Source organism: Triticum aestivum, chromosome 2A (genome assembly GCF_018294505.1).
Source record: "Triticum aestivum cultivar Chinese Spring chromosome 2A, IWGSC CS RefSeq v2.1, whole genome shotgun sequence".
NCBI lineage: Eukaryota > Viridiplantae > Streptophyta > Magnoliopsida > Poales > Poaceae > Triticum > Triticum aestivum.
Genome location: NC_057797.1, coordinates 567,613,763 through 567,637,927, shown reverse-complemented (window position 1 = coordinate 567,637,927; position 24,165 = coordinate 567,613,763). Strand labels below are relative to the sequence as shown.

Below are 24,165 nucleotides of genomic sequence, written 5' to 3'. Positions count from 1 at the left end.
ACAGAATGCATGAGTAATAGCTTCACTGCGGATAGCTCCAGAACCGATCAGAAGATATTTGTTCCCTTGAGTAGGGGTTCTTGGAGCTATTGAAGAAGGTGTTGTCTGCTTTGAAGCCGTTGACATTGAAGGATCCATGTGCTGATGCAGGACTTGGAAACCTGGGCAACCTTGGCATTGGCTTCTGTACCTGAGGCCTATGCTCAATATGATAGTCAAACTGAGGACCAACAGCAGGCACAGGAACAGAAGCAGTAGCATCATTGGCTTCGCTGACTTCTGGTTCTTGGGTTGGTGTAGGCTCCACATTTGCTTCAGCCATGACAGTGTCAGTGGCTTCATTGGTGTTGGTGGTGGCAGCCTCAAGATTTTCTACCTCCACTTGATGAGCTGGAGGGTCGGGCACAGACACGTTCTCCTCGAGAACGGCTTCTTCAGTAGTTGGGGGAGTAGGGACACGTTCTTCTTCTTGGGTGTCATCGGCTGATGCAGCCGGAATGTCTTCAGTAGTTTTAGCCTCAGACTCGGAGACTTGAGACCTTAGTCCTTTGCGAAGCCTGCGTAACACAGGCGACGTCTTTGGAGATGGAGTTGGCTGGGCCTCAAAGTCATCTTCTTCTTCTTGCCGGGGTGGTGTGACTTGTTGTTGTGGGTGATCAGCCCATGATACATCCTGAGCAATTAGCGTTAGAGGATGACCAATGCTGATGAGTTCGTTGTGCGTAAGCACAGGCGGTGATACCTGTTGGTGCTCGATTTGAGAAAGAACTACATCATCTTCAACATGGTCATGGTGACCGATGTCTTCAGCAGCGGTGGGATCAGCTGCTGGAATGTCTTTAGCTTCATGAGCCTCTGTGAAAGCAGGCTCATGGACAGTTAGTTGGCGCTCTTGATGTTCAGCAGCAGGGCAAATCATGGAGATAGGTTCAACAATTAAGGGCTCTATGGGAGCATCCCGTTCCTTCTTGGTCTTCCGCTTCTTCTTGGAGGGAGCAGCAACAGAGGCTTCAAGATGTTTCCGCTTTCTGGCTTCAGCCTCGGCAGTCCTCGTCTTCTTCAGTTCTGAAGCGGTAGACCTGGCTTTTGGGTTCGAGCCAGTCATGCTGGTTGGGAAGACAATGGGTTGTGCTTCCTGTCATGGTGCGTCGGGTTCGGCCACAGCGGGCTTCTTCTTCTGCTACTTTGCAGCCATCCTGGGGTCGATGCCAGGACGTCCAAGGGCCTTGCGCTTCTTAGCCTCATTGTAGGCTTGCACACACTTGTCAGTCAGGCTCTTCATGCGCTCACGAGAACCTTGAGCTTCTTCACGCTTCTTGAGAAAGGCTTCTTTGAGCTCGTGCAGCATGATCTTGAAGTTCTTGGCCTCCTGCACGCTGAGCTTGGCCATATGCTTCTTGAACTGAGCTTTCTCAAAGTCAATCTTCTGCTTTAGTTCAACGATGCGCTGGGCTGTAGCTAACTCTGAAGCAATGGCGCCATGGAAGGCGACACTGAGGCCAATGGGAGGTTGCAGATCTTCAAAGATGAGGTTGGGCGTGTCAAACCACTCATCGATGAAGTTGTGGATGATTGCCACGTCAAAGAGAGGCAAATTGTTGAAGATTTCTGCTTCTTCTTTGCTCTTGATCAGTTGCTTAAGAGCGTCATCTGCAAGATCTTCATCACTGGATAGATCAATGGTATCGTTGCGCAGAATAGCAGCAACAGTCAGTTCTTGGCTGGTGTGTGGCAGAGGCATCTTGACTCTCGGGGGCTTGGAGATGCGTGACAGATCTTCAGACTGCACACTGTCTTCCGGAGGTGCAGTAGCCAGTGGCTTCGCCCGTGAGATTTTTGGTGCTGAGGCAGGCTTTGAAGCTTTAGGCAGCTTTGGCTTCTGCGGCTTTGGAGTAGGAGCTGGGGCTTCATCAGTGTCAGCATCATCATCAGAATGATCCACTTTGGCACCTTGAACAGAGATGTGAGTGATGAGGCCATCCAGGTTGTAGAACGGACCGACGGCATTGGGTTCGGCATCACGGGTGCCATCTGCACGGGGAGCAGAGGGACCAGGGTTGAAGTCTAGTCCCAATGACTTCTTGTTCTACTTTGCCGAATTCTGGGCAAACTAGAAGTTGCGCTTGAACAGATTGTCGTCACGACACCATAGCAGTGACGATGGGTCAGCATCCGCGGGCTGTGGTCCACGGACCATGCAGGGATAGAAGCCTTGTTCAATGGCTTCATCTCTGGACCTAGGTTGAAGATTTTTGTATAGGATGTCTCCCCATGGTCGCTTGATGGCATTCTTCTCGGCATATTCCTTTGTCACAAACCTGTACTTGAACCACTGTTCTGCCCAATATCGTCGAATCCATTGGATTCGTGTCTTGCGCTGATTGTAATCCTCTTCAGGATCTGTCTTGTACAGTTCTGAGAGGTCATCGGGCAGATCTCTTGATGTTTCACCTCGACGCTTTCTGCCACCCTTCCTTGCTGATTTCTCTATAGCCATGAACTTTAAACTGAATGGCTTCAATACGTTCAAAGGCTTCAAAGGCTTTCGCTTGCTGGACAAACAGGATCTATCTTCAGGAGAATTTATATGATGCTGTAAGAATTCTGCAAATGAATGCAGACTATGAGAACCAAGGGATTCTCCCACGAACATGTACCTGTGACAGCATTAAGGTGCGAGGGAAGGGGAAGAGGTCATATGCATTCTTAGAAGATTTTGAAGATAAATCAGTTTAGAAGACATTGACCTCATCGTGCGAAGACATTCACTCATAGATAAGGAGTTGGTTCCAGATTTGTACGAATCCACAGATCAGTACAAGTGAGGAATCTAACTACTTTGTGAAGCATAAGTGAACATACTAGGCATAATATGAGATGCAGTATGAAGTGGATCCAACTTGTGTGAACAGAAACTGCTTGTGGTAGAAAGTGACGAATCTATAGGATCAAAGGGGCCGTAAAAAGGAAGTTTTATTTACCACACAAGGAACTGCTAGACGGAGTGGAAGAGGAGGCCGAGCAGTTCGATCGTCCGTGCCCTAACTTGGTGACGGAGGACACCTACGGCGACGGCGGAGAAGACGATGTCCGCGGGTGGCGTGAAGACGGCGTCGGAGAGGTCGCGGCAGCTAAGCGCTTCATCACCGGCGTCGTCGAGGTCTAGCGGTAGCGCTAGGGTTCGTGTGAGAGTGGAAGAAAGGATAATGACTATGGTAAGGCGTGTATTTATAGGGACAGGGATGGCACAGCGTTATTACACAGGTGCCTCTGGCGATTCACATTTGAAGAACACGTGGCCATCATGCAACATATCGGAGGTTGTTCCACGTTCCCACGCACGCCTGGATTGTCGGGTGGTCGTTGCCACTTCTCCGGGTTTTAGGTGAAGGAATTAGCATTGAAAACGGACTTAATGTTTGTCTCTGTATCTTCTGCTGACAAGGACGCAGAGAAGACATTCGACAGTTTCAATAGAATGCATATGATTTGGAGAGATAGAGTTTGAGATAGAAAGCATAGAGAGGTTAGGGTCCGATCACATTCACTTAGTTCAAAAGATTCAACAAGAAGACATAGCTATAAGTGAATGTTGTAGAGGACAGAACACTAGTATATATATATATATGATCAACATAATGAAGATAATCATGAAGACATGTTGAGATTGAAGCCAAACCAAATGTGAAGACACAGCAAATGTAACACCATGGGTAAAACACTTCAAACAGACGAATTTTGTGGTGGCATTACCCACCGTATAGGAAGTATTAGACCCAGACACGGCGCACAATTATCGTGGCGCTCCGAAGTCAAATTCCAAATTAATGTATTCACACTTAGAATGTATGTCTTCATTGATTGAAGATATACTTTACTTCGTGTGTTGCACATCTAAGTCGTCACTATGTGTAAGTGTTAGGATGTGTGCCTGATCACAGGACATTTGAGGATTCCAAGATATTTAGCTCACACCGTAACTTGCAAAATCTCTTCTCATCCAAGGGCTTGGTGAAGATATCTGCCAATTGCTCTTCAGTGTTGACGTGTATGATATCAATATCTTCCTTCACAACATGATCTCTGAGAAAGTGATGACGAATTTCAATGTGCTTTGTCTTCGAGTGCTGAACTAGGTTGTTGGCAATCTTGATGGCGCTTTCGTTGTCGCAGTAGAGTGGCACTTGCTTCAGATGAATGCCATAGTCTTTGAGTGTTTGCTTCATCCATAGAAGCTGAGCGCAGCAAGATCCAGCAGCAATGTATTCAGATTCAGCAGTGGAGAGAGATACACAGTTCTGCTTCTTTGAAGACCAACATACAAGTGATCGTCCTAGAAAATGACATGTGCCTGATGTAGACTTGCGATCCACCTTGTCACCAGCATAATCAGCATCCGAGAATCCAACCAGATCAAACTCTAAGCCCTTTGGATACCATAATCCTAGAGTTGGGGTGTAAGCCAAATATCGAAGAATTCGCTTCACAGCTAGGTGATGCGATTCCTTTGGTGCCGCTTGGAATCGAGCACACATGCAAACACTAAGCATAATATCTGGCCTAGATGCACATAGATAAAGTAAAGAACCAATCATGGAGCGGTATACCTTTTGATCAAACTCTTTACCATTGTCGTCGGGACCCAGATGATGTTTGGCTGGCATTGGCGTCGTGAAGCCTTTGCAGTCTTGCATACCAAACTTCTTCAGGCAATCTTTGAGATACTTCTCTTGAGATATAAAGATGCCGTTGCGTTGCTGACGTATTTGAAGACCAAGGAAGAACTTCAGCTCACCCATCATGGACATCTGATATTGCTCTTGCATCATATACCCAAACTCTTCACTGTATTTCTGATTGGTGCAGCCGAAGATAATGTCATCCACATATATTTGGCACACAAACAGTTCACCATCATATGTCTTCGTGAAGAGAGTGGGGTCGAGGGAACCAGATTTGAAGCCTTTGCTCTTCAGGAAGTCTTTGAGTGTGTCATACCAAGCCCAACGAGCTTGTTTGAGGCCATACAATGCCTTGTTGAGCTTGTATACCATGTCAGGATGTTTTGAATCTTCAAAGCCAGGCGGTTGTGCAACATACACTTCTTCTTCAATCTTGCCATTGAGAAAAGCGCTCTTCACATCCATTTGATATAGAAGTATGTTATGATGATTTGCATAGGCCGGTAGTATGCGTATGGCTTCAAGTCGAGCCACGGGAGCAAATGTTTCATCGAAGTCAATCCCTTCAACTTGAGCGTATCCTTGAGCAACGAGATGAGCTTTGTTTCTGACAACTTGACCATGCTCATCTTGCTTGTTGCGATATATCCATTTGGTGCCTATTATATTGTGCTTTCGAGGATCAGGACGCTTAACTAGTTCCCATACATTATTCAGCTCAAACTGTTGAAGCTCTTCTTGCATAGCTTGAATCCATTCAGGTTCCATGAAGGCTTCTTCTACTTTCTTGGGTTCTGTTATTGAGACGAATGCGAAGTGCCCACAGAAATTTGCTAGCTGTGTTGCCCTTGAACGAGTGAGTGGACCTGGTGCATTGATGCTATCGATAATTCTCTCAATCTGCACTTCATTTGCAACACGAGGATGTACAGGACGAAGATTTTGCTCTTGCTGATCATTGTCATTGTTAGAGGGATTGTCTTCAGGCTGAGCATTGTATTCAGGTTGATCAGGTGCAGAGATGATAAGTTCCTCTTTAGGTTGAGCTTCAGAAGGTATGATTTCTCCAGTTCCCATGAGTTTGATTGATTCACTGGATGGAACTTCATCTAGCACATTTGGCAGGTGCTCTCTTTGTGAGCCGTTAGTTTCATCGAACCGCACATCCACTATTTCAACCACTTTGTAATGAAAGAGATTTAAGACTCTGTAGGAGTGTGAATCCTTTCCATATCCAAGCATAAAACCCTCATGTGCTTTTGGTGCAAATTTTGAAGTATGATGTGGATCCTTGATCCAGCACTTGGCGCCAAATACTCTGAAGTAACTAACATTTGGCTTCTTGCCAGTAAGGAGCTCATAGGATGTCTTGTTCAGAAGCTTGTGAAGATAAACACGGTTGATTGTATGGCATGCAGTATCAATGGCTTCAGGCCAGAATTTTCTTGGAGTCTTGTATTCATCAAGCATCGTTCGGGCCATCTCAATAAGTGTTCTGTTCTTGCGTTCGACGACGCCATTCTGCTATGGCGTGTATGGAGCTGAGAATTCATGTGTGATGCCCAAAGTATCAAGATATGTATCCAGGCCAGTGTTCTTGAATTCAGTGCCATTGTCACTTCTAATGTGTTTTATCTTGGCGCCATAGTTGTTCATTGCTCGACTGACGAAGCGTCTGAAGACATCCTGCACTTCAGTCTTGTAGAGGATTATATGCACCCAAGTATATCTAGAATAATCATCAACAATGACAAAGCCATAGAGACAAGCAGTAGTAGTAAAAGTTGAGTAATGAGTAGGACCGAAAAGATCCATGTGGAGCCGTTTGAAGGGTCGAGTCGTTGTCATGATTGTCTTCGAGGGATGCTTGGCCCTCGTCATCTTTCCTGCTTCACAGGCACCGCATAGGTGATCTTTCTTGAACTTGACGCCTTCGATGCCTATGACATGCTTCTTCTTTGCAAGGGTGTGCAGGTTCCTCATGCCAGCATGCCCTAGCCTCCGATGCCAGAGCCAGCATTCTGAGGCTTTTGCTAGAAGACATACGTCTAGCTGTGGTCCTGCTGAGAAATCTACCACGTACAAATCATCTTTCCGATACCCTTCAAACACTAGAGACTTGTCAGATTCCATTAGAACAAGGCAGTGATATTTTCCAAACATCACAATCATGTTTAAATCGCAAAGCATTGAGACAGACATTAAGTTGAAACCAAGGGATTCAACAAGCATGACTTTATCCATGTGTTGATCCTTTGAGATTGCAACTCTACCTAGACCCAATACCTTACTTTTACCAGTGTCAGCAAATGTGATGTGACTTTTGTCGGATGGACATAAGGTTGAGTCCATAAGAAGGCTTCGCTTGCCAGTCATGTGATTGGTACACCCACTATCAATAATCCATTCTGAAGCTGCTGGTGTCATACCCTACAGTGCAGTTAGGGGGATAGGCTTCATGAAGAGAATTGTGAAGCAAAAACATTTGACGAACCAGTGGATTATGAAAGCTTAGATCGAGATTTGGACTGATAGGGCGAGTAGCAAGCGATTCAGGAACAAAGTACATAATAAGACCATTTGGGCATTTGATCTTGCGCCCTACAAGATGTTTAAGGTCCCCAGCAATAGCGTCAGACGATTTTGGTTTTCTGCTGGAGACCTTTCCCTGCAAAAGAGAGTTAAGCTTTCTTAGCCACCCACATCTTCAAGGGTGGCTTTGAAGCAATGAGTCTAAGTGCAGCATCTAAGACCTTTGGCTTTGGAGCCCTAGCAAAAAGTCTAGCAGGTGGACAATAGTACTCATATGAATGAGCAGAATAGTTCTTGGTCTTTTGAACATGGCGGTTTGATGAACCACGCTCATATTCATAGGCTTGAGTATGGCTTCCCTGCAAAACATTTGCGTTAGTGCAACTCCAGTGAGTCCTCTGTCTGTATGAAGCCTTTGGACCGTATGAAGCCTGTGGTCTGGGGTTTGTCTTCTTCACCTGTGGTGTCATGATGACATTCACAGGAAGATTCTCCAAACACCTTTTCGGCACCCAGATCTTCTTCATAGGTGGTCCATTCCTGCAGTTAGTACCAATATACCTGGCAAACACTTCACCATTCTGATTCTTAAACAGTTTGTAGTTTGCATCAAAGGATTCATCAATAACAATGGGATTAGCACAAGTGAAGCCAGATAGGATGGATGGATCTGCTGAAGGTTCCTTTGCAGCAACCCATGTGGTTTTGGGGTACTGCTCAGGTTTCCAGTAAGAGCCATCGGCATTCATCTTCCTTTCGAACCCAACACCCTCTTTCCTAGGGTTTCGGTTCAGGATCTGCCTTTTGAGGACATCACATAGTGTCTGATGCCCTTTGAGACTTTTGTACATCCCTGTTTCAAGCAGTGTCTTCAACCTAGCATTCTCATCAGCAATAGCAGTGGTATCCTCAGCAGAGGGGTTAGTTATCACATCAACAGGTGAAGATATTGCAATAGTAGCAGCAGTAGAACATTCAGCAACAGAAGTAGCGTTATCACGCTCAATGCATTTAAGACATGGTGGTTCAAATCCTTCCTGAGCTGAACTGATCTGCTTGGCGCGAAGTGACTCGAGCCACTCTCAATTTCTCAAGATCTTGCTTCCTTTGAAGATAATCATAGGAAAGCCTTTCATGAGTTGTTGAGAGCGTTTCATGACGACTTTCAAGTTCCTCATACTTAACGTGAAGATTTTGTATGTCTTAAATTAAGGACTGAGATCGAGTCATTTCAGCGTCTAACAGATCATCGCTTTTGTCTAACAGTTTTTGAATGTGTTCCACAGCTTTCTGCTGTTTAGTTGCAATTTTAGCAAGTGTTTTGTAGCTAGGTTTGGAATCACAATCAGATTCATCGTCACTAGATGTTTGATAGTGAGTAGTGCGTGTGTTTACCTTGGCACTGTGTGCCATGAAGCAATAGGAAGGAGCGGAGTAGTCCTTGTCATTTGCATCGGTGTCGGTGATGAAGTCATTGTCTTCAGTGTTGAAGATGGACTTGGCAACGTATGCTGTAGCCAGACTCGCAACGCCAGAATCGGACTCCTCCTCAGACTCCACCTCCGCCTCCTCAGAAGCAGACTCCTCCTCAGAATCCATTTCCTTGCCAACAAACGCATGCAGGGTTGTGAGAATCGCGATTCTGTTATACGATTCTACGACTTTACGATCCAAACTAACCCCTCTGATTCTACGACTTTAGTTCATAGAATCTACGTTTCTACGATCCTGATAGTGAAGATCCTACAATTTGCGATCCTACCACCGGAGCTCCGATCCGATTCAAAATCGCGATTCTGACAACCTTGAATGCACGAGCCTTGCCAGATGATCTCTTCTTGTGTGATGAAGACTTTGAGGAAGACTTGGAAGAAGACTTTGAGTATTTATTCTTCTTCTTGTCGTCGGAGTCATACTCCTTGCTCTTCTTCTTGTTGTTGTTCTCATTGTCCCACTGTGGACACTCAGAGATGTAGTGGCCAGGTTTCTTGCACTTGTGACATGTTCTCTTCTTGTAGTCATGAGCAGAAGCTTCATCATTCCTTGAGCTTGATCGTGAAGACTTTCTGAACCCTTTCTTCTTGGTGAATTTTTGGAACTTCTTCACAAGCATAGCAAGCTCCTTTCCAATGTCTTCAGGATCATCAGAACTGCTGTCAGATTCTTCTTCGGATGAGGAGACAGCTTTTGCCTTCAAGGCACGAGTTCACCCATAGCTGGGACTGTAGATGTCTCTTTTCTCATAAAGCTGAAACTCATGTGTGTTGAGCCTCTCAAGTATGTCAGACGGATCGAGTGTCTTGAAATCAGGGCGTTCTTGAATCATCAGGGCTAGGGTGTCAAACGAACTGTCAAGTGATCTCAGGAGTGTCTTGACGACTTCATGCTTGGTGATCTCAGTGGCGCCGAGGGCTTGAAGCTCATTTGTGATGTGAGTGAGTCGATCAAACGTGAGCTGGACATTCTCATTGTCATTTCTCTTGAAGCAGTTGAAGAGGTTGTGGAGGACACTGATTCTCCGATCTCTCTGGGTGGATACGCCTTCGTTGACCTTGGAGAGCCAGTCCCAGACTAGCTTGGAAGTCTCCAACGCACTCACTCGGCCATACTGTCCTTTGGTCAGATGACCACAGATGATATTCTTGGCAGTAGAGTCCAGTTGAACGAACTTCTTGACATCAGCAGCAGTGACACCTTCTCCAGCCTTGGGAACGCCGTTCTTAACGACATACCATAGGTCGACATCAATGGCTTCAATATGCATGCGCATCTTATTCTTCCAGTAGGGATATTCAGTTCCATCAAAGACGAGGCACGCAACGGAGACTTTAATTATCTCTGCAGTCGACATAGCTAAAACTCCAGATGGTTAAATCGAATCACACAGAACAAGGGAGTACCTTGCTCTGATACTAATTGAAAGTGCTAGTGATCGACTAGGGGGGGGTGAATAGGCGATTTTTAAGAAAGTCTTCAAAACCTGGAAGTTTCGAAGACAAACAATAGGAGTAAACCTATTACCACGCAGCGGAAGGTAGACTACACTAGGCAACCTTAGTCAAGTAACCAAAGAAGTGAAAGCACAATGACTAATAGCAGCTAGGCAGTAAGGATCAGGTAGGAAGATAATGTGAAGCCAATCAGATCAAGTAGTCACTCAATGAAGACAAAAGATAATGCAATCATACAATGACTTCACAAGGACCAACAGTGAGTAAAGGGAAGGGAAGGATGAAACCAGTGACTCGTTAAAGACAATGATTTGTTGGACCAGTTCCAGTTGCTGTGACAACTGTACGTCTGGTTAGGGTGGCTAGGTATTTAAACCTGAGGACACACAGTCCTGGACACCCAGTCCTGAACACGCAGCTCAGAACCCTTAGTCCTCACCGTATTCCCCTTGAGCTAAGGTCACGCAGACCTCGCCCAATCACTCTGGTAAGTCTTCAAGGTAGACTCCCAAACCTTCACAGACTTCCTTCATCGGCGATCCACAATGACTCCTGGATGCTCAGAACGCGACGCCTAACCGGCTGGAGGATTCACAGTCCTCAAGTGTAATAAGTCTTCAGATCACACAGACAGGACGACTTAAGTGATGCCTAACACTCTTTGGCTCTGGGTGGTTAGGACTTTATCCTCGCAAGGAATTCTCTCTCAAAGGCTTCGAGGTGGGTTGCTCTCAAACGACAACAGCCGTACTTTAACTCTGAGCAGCCAACCCTTTATGGTTGTAGGGGGTGGGCTATTTATAGCCACTAGGCAACTCGATCTGATTTGTCCGAAATGACCCTGGGTCACTAAGGAACTGACACGTGTTCCAACGGTCAGATTTCAAACACACACGACAACTTTACTTGGGCTACAAGCAAAGCTGACTTGTCCAACTCTGAACAAGATTCGCTCTCATAGTCTTCACTCAAAGACATAGGATTTTGGTTAAGCATCACTTCAGTCATTCTGACTGGTTTTCTTGGACCCCACTTAACAGTAGGGTGGTTCCTATGACTCAACAAAGAAGAAAAAGAACTACGAAAGATCTAAGTCTTCGCGCTCCATACTCTTCATGCGATGTCTTCTCTTATCATAGTCTTCAAGGTGAATGTCTTCACTTACCACCTTTGACTTCAATGTCTTCATACATTTTTAGGGGTCATCTCTGGTAGGAAAATCGAATCAATGAGGGACTTCTACCTGTGTTATCCTGCAATTCTCACATACACATTAGTCCCTCAACTAGGTTTGTCGTCAATACTCCAAAACCAACTAGGGGTGGCACTAGATGCACTTACAAACACCTCATCCCCTTTTAATAGTATTGGCTTTTCTATGGACTCAATGTGATATTGGATCAGTAAAATAGAAATGAAGAGTCTTGAGCTTTTGCCAATCTTTGTCCTTATCATTTTGAGGGGTCCACATCTCTAGTCCATGCCATGCCAATCATTGAACATCCTGAAAGTTTTATCTTGAATGTATATTAGTTCAATGAGCTATATGTTGTTATGAATTACCAAAACCACCCGGGGATTAGTTGCACTTTTAGTCAGAGATGAGATACCAGTGCCGCGAGAGGAGTGGAGGGAAGTGGAGGTCAGTGGTGATGGTCGGCATGAGGCGAAGGGGAGGAAAGAGACGTGAGAAAAGCCATCCAAAAGGGAATATACTTGTTTGTTTTTAAGGGTGTGCACAACATGGCGCCTCTGTGCTAGGTCTAGATGAGGCAAACATCGGCTGGAGAGGAGAGGAGAGCATCTCGCAATGGAAATTTATAGTGGTGGGCTGGCAACTAGCTGCTATTGATTTGGATTCATGATGGCGAAGTAGGAGCACATATAGTAGGTAGAATTATGTATAGGTTTAGTTAGCAGTAATGTCGGTCCTGTCCATTCATTTTTCTTATCAAAGCAATCCATTTATTTAATGTTTGAAAACTCTGAAAGTTCATACAAAACCGCAAGATCATCCTCATACAAAAAAGATAATCATACAGTAATTCGTTTGCCAACATATTTCACTCCTCTAAGTTATAAACATTCAAGTATCTAATCATTGTCTTGATTTGTGAGATAATTCTCTTTCTGTAAAATACCCTCATCTTGCTCATTGTATATCATATTGACCATTTGAAGTAACATTGTGAAAACTCTCTTTGGTAATCGATTGTGTGTGACGATTGACTATGAAGTGTATGAGCCATTTTACTTTCCCAATCATGCTTCAAGGGGGCAATCATTTTACGACAAAAGGTGTTCTGTTTTCTATGTCATATGCTCTTTTGTATCATTTCAGGTTAGTTATAATAATTGTTAAAATCATGGAAAACTGTAGAAAGGCAAACATACTTTAGGAGTACCCCATGTAAACCTAGATGGAGCTTGCTGTTTTGATTTTTTTTAACTCTGCTCATGGACTTTTTTTAACAACTACAAAACCATATGGATATGACTAAACTCCTACTCACCTTTAACCTTGATGGAGTATCAAACCCATAGCGCCCTCTGCCGCCTTTTTCCAACGATGATCATGAGACTCCAATATCCCGCCCTCGGTGGTGATGAGCTTCTCAAGTTTTCTGATTCACTGTGGTCGTGTACACCTACAAACCAAAGCGGTGGCTAAGCGGATACACCTACAAACCAAAGCGGCGGCGGCGGCAGTAGCACCTCTGGCCGTTTGGGCTCTCAGTTCTTTGGCTTCGGATCCGACGACCGTGACTTCGTCTCTGAGATGTTTGGCAGCGATGACTTCCCTTTCGCGTGATTCTTTAAGGTTCGCCGCAATCTGGCAGCGGGGCTGCCAGAGCGGCTGCGGTGGCGCGCCATCGGCCCATCCTGGAGGTTGGAGAAGTGTGAGATCCCAAGAACATGGTTGCAATTTCTTTCTTTTCAGGGGTGTTTTGTACTGCTGGTCCGTGGTTAATAGATTTGAGTGTCTTTTCGCAAAAAAAAATACACCTACAAACCAAAGCGGGTGGCTAAGCCGATGCAACGGGAATATTCAATTCAATTCCACTACCGATGCAACCCTCATCGTCAAACACGCCTCCCTCATTTCCTTGCACATCCCGGACCCCCCTCCCAACCACACCCCCCTCCCCATGCGCGCGGTGACTTCACTTCTCTTCGCGCCACCCACGTGTCTTTCAGGCAAATGTTTTCTCATTTTAATTGTCAGCATACTTTCTACTGTTTGCAAAATTTACAGTTCAGAATCGTGCAACGAAGACTGAAAAGGGGTCGAAGGAGGATTAAGTCTGAAGTACTCACACACATAAACCTGCCCGGAGTACAACCAAAAACTCAAAAGCCCTCGGTAACCCCGCCGGAACCGCAAACCCTTCTTCCCCCGCCCCGCCCCCGCGCGCCGAAATTTCGATGGCGACGGCGGTGTCGGCGCCCGTCTCCACGGCGACGGTGCGGGTCTCCAATATCCCGCCCTCCGCCGTCGCTAAGGAGCTCCTAGCATTCTTCGATTCCGCTGTCGCCGGTGCCGGCGAAGCCTACGCCTGCGAGATCGCCGCCGCCCGACGCGGCTGGTTAAGTCGAGGCGATGGGAGCGTTCAGTTCGACTCCACCGCCACCGCAACCCTCGCCGCCGAACTCGCCTCCTCCGGTCGCCTACCGCGCTTCCTCGGCTCCCTCCTCTCCGTCTCCCCTGCCCCCGCGGATCTGCTCCCCCGCGCGCCCGACCTTTCTCTCCGCGTGGCCGACGCCCGCCTCCTTGTCGGCAACCGCGTCGCCGAGCGCGAATTCCAGGCGGCTGACTCTTGGGACAGCGTCCGCGTGGAGGTCATCCCGGCGAAGCGGCGGATAGACCTGTACCTGAATCACGATTCCCAGAGGTACAAGCTGGAGGTCTTCTTCGAGGACATCAGGAACTGCTACCAGTGCAACTTCCATGGGGCCGACGCCATCTTGCTTCAGGTGAGCTGCTCACGGTGTTTATTTTTTGAACGTTGAAGACTGTAGGAGTGTTAATCAAAAAAGTATTTACATAGTGTAAAGGGTGTGGTCAGGCTTTTGCCCCAATCACAGGGTACTAGCGTTCAGAGGGATAAGTGATTACAGGGGATTAAAGTAGTTTGGCTAGCCCTAGGCAATCTCTCTGGCAAATTCAGTAATGAACCCTAGCAGCTCAGATTTTGTCCTGTGTTACAACAACAAGAAATCTTCTCTGAATCTTGACAACCAGGACCTGTGGGAAGGCGTCACTCCTCTGAAGATCAGGCTATTCCTCTCCTTCCAGATCGACCATGCTGCTGTGGTGAACACTTCCATGAACATGGGTTTGGTCCAAGTTTGTTTAGCCGCTGCCATCCAGTCAAACCCATCTCCTTCTGTTGCCCAGGTCAACCCAACTGAAGTCCAGCACGTGTAGGAGAAACTGTAGGTATAGAACAAATGTTCCAGAGTTTCTTCTTGTTGGGTTTGGCAGAGCACACAGTAGTCCGTCCTGTCTGTCGTTGAGCGCACTACATAGTGTCTATGTTCTTGGTGTTTTAATCTGTCGGACAAGAGGAGTCACGCAAAAACCCTTAGCTTCATTGTACACCTCGACTTCCAAATCCACCCAAAAGCCTGATCAGCCTTGACATTTTCAAAGCAGAACTTGTAATATCTGGACGATGAACATTTGGGCCTCCATGTGTATGTCCAAACATCTCTCTGCTCTAAGTCTATCTGACACTCAGCGGCCGCCAGCTGCAAATCCTACGCTTCTTGTGTCGCCTGTTGAGACAGAGGCAGAAAGAAGACCGCTTCTGCACTTTGCGCGCTTAGGTTGACCATTTCTCGCCAAAGCCCATGTGTCTCATGACCTCAATCATAGCCGGGTGTTCTATAGTGTCGAAGGCCTTGGAAAAGTCCAGTTTCAGAATAAACGCCCGAGATCCAGAGGCTTGACATTGGTATATATACTCAAACGCCCATGCCAAACTGTCCTGTATCGTTCTCCCTTTCAAAAATCCGTATTGGTTCCTGTGAATGATTTTAGAATCCATTTCTGTAACCGACCAGCAAGCAGTTTGGTTATTAGCTTCAGACAACAGTTTAGCAGTGTGATGGGTCGAAAATCATTTGCTGTCTTGGGCGAGTGGATCTTTGGAATGAGAATGATGAACCCGTTGTTTATGATTTCAAGATTGAGTTCTCCTGCGTGGAAATCATGACAAAGCTGATAAAAGTCATGTTTGATTATATACTAGCATGATTTGGTAAATTGACCACTAAACCCATCCGGCCCTGGAGCTCTGTTGGCCGGCATGGTTCGAACCACCTCATCAATTTCCGCCTCAGTGAATGGGACATAAAGTTCTTCCAGTCCATCAATCTTGGTAATGATAGAGTCTAGGTCGAATTTCTGATTTGGAGGCGAAGATTCCCCCAATCTTTGTTTAAACGCATTGAGCAGTATCCCTTAGTTGCCTGCGTGGTTCTCAACTTCAGTGCCATCGGGTAATTTCAGCATGGCGATGGAGTTATTTCGGTATTGCTCCGTGGCCATCTGGTGGAAATTTTTCGTATTTTCCTCTCCAGAACGAATAACCCTGACAGTGCATCTTTTTCTCCAGTGTTGGTTCTGAAAGTTCAGAGGCTGCAGTAGGTGAGGTTTTAGAATTCGCCTGAAGTTCGATTCTGGGGTTGTGAGTGTTCTCAGGTTTTCAATTCCATCCAGCTTGTTAACGGCCCATTCAGTGTTTTGGATCAGCACTTTGAGACGTGAGAGGCCTTTACTCCACTTCTTAAGGGCATACCTTAGTCTTCTCATTTTCTGGCAAATCCTGGCTGCACTATTATGCGAATAACTTGGTTTGGACCAAGTATTCACCACATCAAAGAAGCCTCTGTGCTGCACCCAGTAAGATTCTAACCTGAAAATTTTGCTCGCGGGGATCGATGATTCTATACTGACCAAACAAGGTGTGTGGTTGGAGATTGGTTTGGCCATGGCAATAACCTTGGTATTAGGATATACTGAAGTCCAATTGTTAGACGTGAAGAACCAGTCGAGTTGGTCACCATGTTGCTGTGATACTTCTGTTTTTCCTTTGTACCTTATATATTAGTCAGACGTCGCGGTTATAGGGCAAGGTAGAAATTTGAAGAAGGAAGCTCTAGATGTACTTCCTCCTTCAATACTTGCGCGAGCTGAAAAATTGGCAAGTTCTTGAGTCAGTAAACTAGAGTGAACCATCACAGTGGTCTGGTTTGCAATTATGCGTTAGAGCCATAAAGTAAGATGGATAGTGGTGCTACTTTTATTTCCACTCCTATAAATATCTCAGTTGGTGGTTACTAATTGGAGTGAAATGAATATGAAGCTTATCTGATGAATACACATCACCGTTACTTTTCTAAATTTACTGATTGTCATACTTCTTAGACTATAAGTTGGTGAGGCGCAACACTCTTTTAATTCTTTCTATAATTCTGAAGTTGGTAAAATATATATTATCTTGACTAATGTTAATTTAATATTTGTTTCAGCTCATGTATGCACCAAGGATATACACAACAATTTCTGGGCCTGCAGTTTATTCAAGGTTCTCAGATGACCGCTTTCATGCATGCAAGGAGGATGCAAAATTTACCTGGGTCAGAGCACTAGATTTTACACCCAACCACTCTTTTGGGAAGTGTTCAACTCTTGCCCTCGTACTTGATGAAGGTGCACCGGTGTCATTTATTCTCAACAGCTTGCCTTTGTCAGGAGAATTAGGGGAATTGGTCATTTCTTCAATGGAATTTTTTGGCCCGTCGTCCAAAGTCGTTCCCCTTGTTGACTGCCCAAGTGGTTGTTCAGTGTCATATGAAGTTCTTTTTCGTCTCAATTCTCTTGTTCACATGGGGAAGATAATTGCCAAGGATGTTAATGCTGATCTGTTTAAAGCTCTTGAAGAAATACCAGTTTGTACTTCAAGGAGGATTTTTGAGAAAATGAGCAAGTTAGACTTTACATGCTATGAACCTTTGCAATTCATCCAGCAGGAGGCTCATAGCAGGAAGAGGAGACACGATGCTTTGCTTTCCAGTAAGACTGAAGGTGAAGGAAAGTTAATGATGTGTTACAGAATTCACATCACTCCATCCAAAATATACTGCTTGGGTCCTGAGGAAGAAGTTTCAAATTATGTGGTTAAGCATCACAAACAGTATGCTTCTGACTTTGCTAGAGTTACTTTTGTTGACGAAGACTGGAGTAAGCTTTTTCCAGATGCTATCTCAGCTAGAACTGGACGAGGGCTCTTTTCTCAACCCTTGAAAACTGGCCTATGTTATCGTATTTTATCCATCCTGAAAGAAGGATTTTCCATTGGTCCAAAGAAGTATGAATTCCTGGCCTTCTCAGCAAGTCAACTTCGTGGAAGTTCTGTTTGGATGTTTGCTTCTAATGATTCCCTGAAGGCCGAGGATATAAGAAGGTGGATGGGCAACTTTGAAGATATTCGTTCAGTATCTAAGTGTGCGGCTAGAATGGGCCAACTGTTCAGCTCCTCCAGACAAACACTTGAAATCCTACCACGGGATGTAGAAGAGATTCCAGATATCGAAGTCATAACTGATGGCAGTAAATACATATTTTCTGATGGTATCGGGAAGATCTCTGAGAGATTTGCTAAAGAAATGGCTTGCCGAATTGGATTAGACTATACCAACCCTCCTTCAGCTTTTCAAATAAGGTATGGTGGCTACAAAGGAGTTGTTGCTGTCGACCCTGATTCCTTTCGTAATCTTTCTCTGCGACCTAGTATGAAGAAATTCGAATCAAAGAGCAGAATGTTTAACATTACAAGTACCAGCAAATCCCAACCATGCTATATGAATCGTGAAGTTATCTCTCTCCTTTCAACTTTGGGGATAAGAGATGAGATATTTGAGTCGATGCAACAGAATGATATGCGTGAATTAGATGAAATGCTGACCAACAGAGAAGCTGCTCTCTCTGTTCTGGGAAAAATTGGTAGTGCAGAAACAAAGACAGCATCGAAAATTTTACTGCAAGGCTATGAACCAAGTTTAGAACCTTACCTGTTGATGATTCTTAAGGCCCATCAGGATAATAGGCTGACTGACATAAGAACTAGATGTAAGATTCATGTTCCAAAAGGCCGTGTTCTTATTGGTTGTTTGGATGAAACAGGTGAATTAGAATATGGTCAAGTGTACATCAGAATTACAAAGAACAGCAAAGAGCAGAAGGATAATTGTCAGCCATATTTTTCTGAAGATAATGGAAAAGAGAAAACAGCAGTTGTTGTTGGAAAAGTTGCAGTATCGAAAAATCCTTGTCTCCATCCTGGTGACATCAGAGTACTTGAAGCTGTCTATGACCATGGTTTGTACGCTAAGAACCTGGTTGATTGTGTTGTCTTCCCCCAAAGAGGAGAAAGGTAATGTCGTATGTTATACTGAAACTGAAAGACGATCATCTAGAGTTTATATTGCTCTGGCAATGCCTTCAGAGGAGCTCAAATCTCTATTGAAGTGTTTGTCAGCGTGTTCGTTTCCATGTTAGATTGATATCCCCTCATGTTACGTACTTACATCTCTACCTATTGATGGATGTTGCCAATGCTTGCTTTCTCTTTCAATTAATCTTTGATGTTTAATAGGCCTCGTTCATATAGACTTTAATCTTTGATGTTAATCAGGCCTCATCCAAATGAATGCTCCGGGGGTGATTTGGACGGTGACCTCTATTTTATCACTTGGGATGAGAAACTGATTCCAGAGAAGGTTGATTCACCTATGGACTACACTGCAGCAAGGCCACGCATAATGGATCATGTTGTTACACTTGAGGTATATTCCTCACTGTTTATTTATTTTAATTTCTCTTACTAGGTTGTTGCTGCTAATTTTTACCGAAGATTGTTTTATTTGACTAATATCAATTTTTATACTTGCAATTGTAAATATAATCAAAATATCAGTTTTTTTACGATCTGTAGCATTTCATTAATACTAGAAGAAAATGTTCGCTTCGCCGCACCGTTTTCCATTTTTATGCCATGTTTCCTGTTATAAATCATCAAAGAAGGAATTCTTTAAACAAAACTTCTGATGCAAACAAATCACAGGCTAACATCATTCATTTTGAACAACTTTTTATTGCTTGCCTATTTGTTCATGGGCTCCCAGAGAACCTGACAAGATATATTAGCTAGGTTTTGAAGTTGACAAAATGGGAAGGAAAAACTGCAGTGTAGGATCTACTCCAGTAGACTGAACAACAAAGCTGACCTCCTGGAAGCATCGATTAGAATAAAGATGATCTTGAATAAGATAGCCAGTAAAGAAACCAAAACATGCAAACAAGTTTGCGACCTGAACCACTTGAGCTTCAGTGAGATGAGTGAAACCAATGGTACTGGCAACCTCCCAATAAATTCTAGTGTAAGGCAGATCATCATTCGCAGTATCACTAGGAAGTTATCCAAACTTACCTTTAGTATATGAGCTTATATATAAAAATTCATAAGTGTCACAAGACCATCAAATAAAATTACATCTTCAAGCAAGCTTGATTCCTCAAGAGCATTCATGAAAGCATAATCACGCAATTCATGAAATATTATTCTTCCAAAACCAAAAGGACAGTGGCTATGTCTTGCACAGTGCACATACTTTCAGACACGCTATGGAAGCATATAGATAAAAGAAGGGTCGTTCCAAAAAGTAGAGATTTTATTATTGCCAATCATATAAACTTTCCGAGACAAATCTTCCCCAAGTCAGAGAAGGCACATCCACAAATGAAGATATATTTTTCATATCAACCTGTAAAAACAAATTAATATGCATCTCACAGTAGACTGCTTGCGTATGCGCAACTCACCATTGTAATGGAAAGTGCTCATTACAAATTTAAAGTATAAACACCCAACCAAACTGCCGCCCTGCGGAGCACCGCGACGTAGAAGACCTCACACCGGCGTGTCAGCTTCCAGTCACACAATGGCAGCAGCAAAGTGTATCCTGCACCCCATGGCCACCGCCTTGCAGGGACCGTTTCCCCTTATCAGCATAACTGACACATAATTGCATAAATTATAGCAAGAAGCAGGATAAGGAGCTTATCTTTGAAGTTTGATTGATTAATTGGAGAGCACTGTATTATAGGTTGTTGAAGCACACAAAAGGAATAAGGTGTCTGTCACCTAGTCAGAAAACATAATATCCATAACAGGTGAAGTAAGTAGAGTTCTGATGGGGGGAAAGAGGCTGACCCCTATAGTACTTATGTGATTAGTAGATAATCATACCAAACCAATATCACATCTTTCAAGTTTTCTAGCGCTTTACATCCAAAGGTATGTTATATATGCTACTATAACCACCAAAGATTCATCAGAGTAGAAAGAACCTCCAGGAAGGAATGTCAGAGACAAACACACAACCAAAGAGATCTAACTGGAAGAGATAAGTACCATGTGCGGCACTTTGACTGAGGTGTGGAGATCTCTCACATAGTCACATCTTGGAAAATAGCTGCCTGCATTTGTTTTGTTCAAAATAATAAATGAAAGGAACAACTTGGTTGATTTGTTTCAATCAAATTAGTTAAGGGTCTCTATGGTTATTTCTAAAAACTAGGAAATGCATATGTGAGTGCAATGCACGTTAATATTAGGCAGTATATCAATTGCATAAAGATAATAGGTAAGATAACATTTTCTTGTGTGATTAGTGCTGACGGTGATATTTGGTATGTTATTTATTGCATGTTAAACATGTTGAGTGCTCACCATTGGAGCAATCTGGGTCATTGGATTGACCTTATTTGATGGCTGAGATTAATTGGATCTGCCCCTTAGGGTCTTTTTATATTGGTATAGATATAGATAAAGCTCCTCACATCCCCTTGTTAAAAATACTAAAATATATGAAAACATCAGTATGTAATCATCACAAGGACTGTAAACCAACAGAAGAGAATACAAATATGACCACATTTATTCAGACCTACAAAAGAGAACTGACATGCAGTATCCACCAGAAATATGTCTCATCTACCCATATTACAGTAATTTTGATAAAGTAATTCTTAGCAGTTGACATTTATGTTTGTGAAACAATAAAAACAGGGAATGAATTATGAATACGACATCAACAATGTATATAAGGTTTTGATTTGTAGGGTGCACTCGTTGAGAGCAGTAAATAGAGGAGATGATATTTACCAATCAGTGGCAAGTTGCAATGCATGTCAGCCAATTTTTTTGATGTGAAACCTATATTCGTGAAGGGGAGCCTTGGCGCAGTGGTAAAGCTGCTGCCTTGTGACCATGAGGTCATGGGTTCAAGTCCTGGAAACAGCCTCTTACAGAAATGTAGGGAAAGGCTGCGTACTATAGACCCAAAGTGGTCGGACCCTTCCCTGGACCCTGCGCAAGCGGGAGCTACATGCACCAGGTTGCCCTTTTGAAACCTATATTCGTAACTCCAGTGCTTTTCTTTCCAAACCTGAAACAATTAGCATGATAGCTCCAATACTAAGCAAGTACCTTATTATTCATCTATTTGCATACTGATAAGAGATAAGAAGGCTTCGCATCTTTTACTTTCTCTTTTTTTTTCCATGTTTGTCTCTTTCTTGTCCCGGTGGTCTAGTTTTTGACTGCTCTATAACTCTGTTAGGTCAGACGAAAAGTTATTTTGTTAAACCACACCATGACCACATGACAAATCCAGGACGTTATCAATAAGCAATAACGCCAGACTGAGCCGTACACTTTCCAAATTTGGTGAAAAGTGCATCCTATCTTCCAATTCTTTGTAGTCTGACGAGCATTCTAAGTGGTCACTGCTGAAAATTTTGTGATAATATTAGCCTATTTTGAAATTGCGTAACTGAACACATCAAGAACCTGACAGTGTGAATGTACTCAAAATGGAACACCTGCACTCATGTCAAGTTTAATCAAGTTTACAGCTCATTTACTAATTTAGTTAGAGTGGAGAAATAAGGCACATAACCTGAAAATTCCAACACTAAGTCTGGCCGACTACTCCTTTCCAGCCTTTCTGTTTTCTCTATCCCTGCGTACTAAGTGCCTCAGGCCGATTTCGCCGCACCATGTGAGCCCGAGCTAGTGTCCATGAAGAGGTGTGCTCCCCCCCCCCCCCCCCCCCCCCCAAGCAGCAATCCAGGGCACGTAGTCAAAGGCAGTTTAGACCAGCTGACCAGTGGGACCATAAATGATAAAAAAGCCAAATCGCTGAGGGCGTTATATTTCCTGGGAGCTTAGTAACTTTAGAGATTTATTATTATCTTGAGGCACCTCACATCTTTCTAAAACATTTCTTTGTCAGAACTGGGTACATGCCTACATGGTAAGTGCACAACAGCCAGAAGAGAGAACTGGCTACGAGTGTCGAACTCAGCCAGGATGGAATAACAGCCAACACAACATTTTGAATGCTTTGAACCAAATATATGCTCGCCATGCACAGTTAATAACGTTCTTTAGAAATGTGGGTTACTTGTTTCAGAAAGAAAGATATTTTTGCCATCCTCTAATGAAAACAGTTGTGCATGATTGAGTTTTAAAGTGGTCTTGGCTTCAAAATGTTCTTCAATGTATATATCTAACCTTGATAGGTTCACAACTATTTACCAGTTAGCTCCAATAAGCAGTTCAAAGTTGTCTTTTCAACAAGCACTTGTATTTTCCTTGCCTGACATGTTTATACCTGTAATCTTACAACATCTGATGAACTGCAGGAAATTCAGAAGTACTTTGTGGATTACATGATAAATGACTCGCTCGGTGCAATCTCAACTGCTCACTTGGTCCATGCGGATCGTCATCCAATGAAAGCCCGGAGCCCTGAGTGCCTCCAGCTAGCTGCTTTGCATTCGATGGCGGTCGACTTTGCCAAGTCAGGGGCTCCAGCTGAAATGCCCCGGTCACTGAGACCAAAGGAGTACCCCGACTTCATGGAACGGTGGGACAAACCAACGTACATCTCCAACGGAGCTCTCGGCAAGCTCTACCGAGCGGCTGCGAGCCGTATGCAGAGCGCTCCTGCCCCCTCGTCCTCGGCTCAACCGAGCCCCGCGTTCGATCCTGACCTGGAGGTCCCTGGTTTCGAGGAATTCCTGGCATCCGCGGAGGAGTGCTACGACCTGTACGCAGAGAAGCTGAGCACCCTGATGAGCTACTATGGCGCGGAGCACGAGGACGAGATCCTGACGGGCAACATCCGGAACAGGCTCCTGTACCTGAAGAAGGACAACAAGAGGTACTTCGAGATGAAGGACCGCATCATCGACTCGGTGGAGGGCCTGCACAAGGAGGTGCAGGGTTGGTTCAGGAGCCGGCCGAAGGCGGAGGCTTCGAGGACGGCGTCGGCATGGTACCGCGTGACTTATCACCCGGACCACGGCCGGCCGGGAAAGAAGCAGTTCTGGAGCTTCCCGTGGATCGTCTGCGACGAGCTGCTGAAGATCAAGGAGTCCAGTAAGCGGCGCAGGCAGCAGGTGGACGGCGCGGCGGCCTGAGTCGTCCGGCCAAGTAATTATGTGGGAGTTGGCAAGAAGATGTAACAAGTGGTAGTCACAGGCAAGCTTGTCTGATGATTGCGCGGCTGCTATGTGTTTGTAACTTTGTATGTATGTAGTGTAAAACTTTGGGGCATGACTGCAGTGCAGGCCATTCTGAGCAGAGCGGCAGAGCTATGCCTGCGTCGCTTGTATGGACGGAGAGATTTGCTGGATGTGTGTGACCGGAAATGAAGCGTGCTTGCTCGGGATTTGCGGGAGGCTATTCATGCTCCATCACTATCTCAACATAGCTTCAGCTTTGTGTGCAATTCTGTTCTGTTGGCTGCCTATACCTTTGGTCACGTTTAAAAAATAAATAGAACTAATGACCTGTTTGGACAATATAAACTGTTGAACTATTCTAGTACTTGTAGAAAGATGGCCTTCAGACATTTCAACA

General features: G+C 44.5%; 1 protein-coding gene across 1 annotated transcript; it reads left to right on the top strand.

The window, feature by feature from the left end:
- The first annotated feature begins 13,495 nt into the window (after positions 1-13,495).
- Positions 13,496-23,997, top strand: LOC123189475 (probable RNA-dependent RNA polymerase 2). Its single transcript, XM_044601902.1, has 4 exons — positions 13,496-14,140; positions 16,703-18,606; positions 18,868-19,018; positions 22,944-23,997. Exons 1-4 carry the CDS (start codon positions 13,592-13,594, stop codon positions 23,721-23,723), a joined length of 3,384 nt encoding a protein of 1,127 aa, XP_044457837.1. The 5' UTR covers positions 13,496-13,591; the 3' UTR covers positions 23,724-23,997.
- Positions 23,998-24,165: the final 168 nt, after the last annotated feature.

Bases quoted from the DNA above. Each gene is read 5' to 3' on its own strand.
- LOC123189475 (XM_044601902.1), top strand. From the start codon at position 13,592: ATGGCGACGGCGGTGTCGGCGCCCGTCTCCACGGCGACGGTGCGGGTC. The intron at 14,141-16,702 runs GTGAGCTGCTCA...TATTTGTTTCAG, and splicing joins CCGACGCCATCTTGCTTCAG to CTCATGTATGCACCAAGGAT. The intron at 18,607-18,867 runs GTAATGTCGTAT...GATGTTAATCAG, and splicing joins TTCCCCCAAAGAGGAGAAAG to GCCTCATCCAAATGAATGCT.